This window comes from Aptenodytes forsteri, unplaced genomic scaffold (genome assembly GCF_000699145.1).
Source record: "Aptenodytes forsteri isolate BGI_AS27 unplaced genomic scaffold, ASM69914v1 Scaffold181, whole genome shotgun sequence".
NCBI classification, from domain to species: domain Eukaryota; kingdom Metazoa; phylum Chordata; class Aves; order Sphenisciformes; family Spheniscidae; genus Aptenodytes; species Aptenodytes forsteri.
The window spans coordinates 3,759,684-3,760,869 of record NW_008795702.1 but is presented as its reverse complement, the minus strand read 5'-3'; the positions used below and the strand labels follow the sequence as shown (position 1 = coordinate 3,760,869).

The following is a 1,186-nucleotide window of genomic DNA, read 5'->3' as shown; positions in this document are numbered from 1 at the left end:
GCCCCCCCGCCGTCCCGCCAGGGCATCTCCCGGCCGGGCGCTGCGCACACCACCTGCGGGGCGCCGCTCCGCCGGGAGCTGCTCTCCTCAACGCCTGGCGAAGGGCCCCCTCAAATGTATTTTCTCCTCCCCTCGCGTCCTGGAAAACTTTTTGCCCACTGAAACCCTTTGCAAAGGGAAGAAGGAAAAAAAAAAAACCAACAAGCGGAGAATGGAGAAAATCAGAGCGGAGAGCCTCCACCCCCCAACTTTCCCTTTCCTCGCCCCTCCGAGGAGAGGGCAGATACTTGTCGCTCCACTTCAGCCACAACTTGGCGAACTTTAGCACAGTAACGACTCTGTAGGTTCAACAAAACTGAAAATCGTACGCACACCCCACAAAACTGAGATTAGTGCTGGAAGAGGAGAAATCACGCTGTTCAGCAAGTATTTCTTTCATCTTCCCACCCCGCCAGTGCATCCCCTTTACTGCAATCAAAACCACGTCCAAAGTTAAACGCTGAGGCTGAACGGGACCCACCCCTCCGCGGCACCTGGGAGGGACGTCCCCTGCCCGCGCTGCCAGGGGCTCCCAGCGGGTCTCCGCGCCCCGAGCCGGCCCCAAGCCCCTTCGTGCCCTCTCGCCTCCCCAGCATCGGGAGCCGCTCTGACAGGTTTCCTCTGAAGCGCGGCCCCAGCCGTGCCCTGGGTCCTTCTCCCCGGGGGGGGGGAACGAACAGGCGACTGGACCCCCCGGCTTCCCTTTGCTCTCTTACCTCCTCTGACCTCTGCAGCCCGGAGAAGGATAGCGAGGGTGATGAGCACGGTTACAGCCGAGTCCCAGGGCCACCTTCTCGTTTTCCACCTTGTGGACCATCTCTGCATCTCCATGCTGGGCACCCACAAGTGTGAATTAAACCCGGGCGCCTTCAGTTTACACCGGCTCCGTCCTTTCCACTATATTCCCAGAGATGATTTCTCCTATAGAGCCATACGTGATATACCAAGAGGGGTTTTCTCTCTCTCGCCCCCCTCCCTCTCTGCCCGGCCTTGCGCAGGCCCCTCCGACCCGTCCTCCCCGGTGCCCTGCCTTCAGACTGAAGGGAGATGAGGGGCTTTAATCAAAATGCAAAGAGCGCCGCATCCCCCTAAAGGCTTCATCCCGTCAGAGGGCTGGGCGAGAGCCTCCCAGGGCCACCCCTGGAGC

At 60.5% G+C, this 1,186-nt stretch overlaps 1 protein-coding gene across 5 annotated transcripts in view; it reads right to left on the bottom strand.

The window, feature by feature from the left end:
• COL11A1 (collagen type XI alpha 1 chain) overlaps positions 1-1,086 on the bottom strand; it is a 167,428-nt gene extending 166,342 nt beyond the window's left edge. For all 5 annotated transcript variants that reach the window (XM_019473101.1, XM_009283198.2, XM_009283200.2 and 2 more), the window contains exon 1: positions 756-1,086. In XM_019473101.1, coding sequence (XP_019328646.1) covers positions 756-870 — 115 coding nt within the window. In that variant the 5' untranslated portion in view covers positions 871-1,086. The remainder of the gene's footprint in view (positions 1-755) is intronic.
• Between the last annotated feature and the right edge of the window lie 100 nt (positions 1,087-1,186).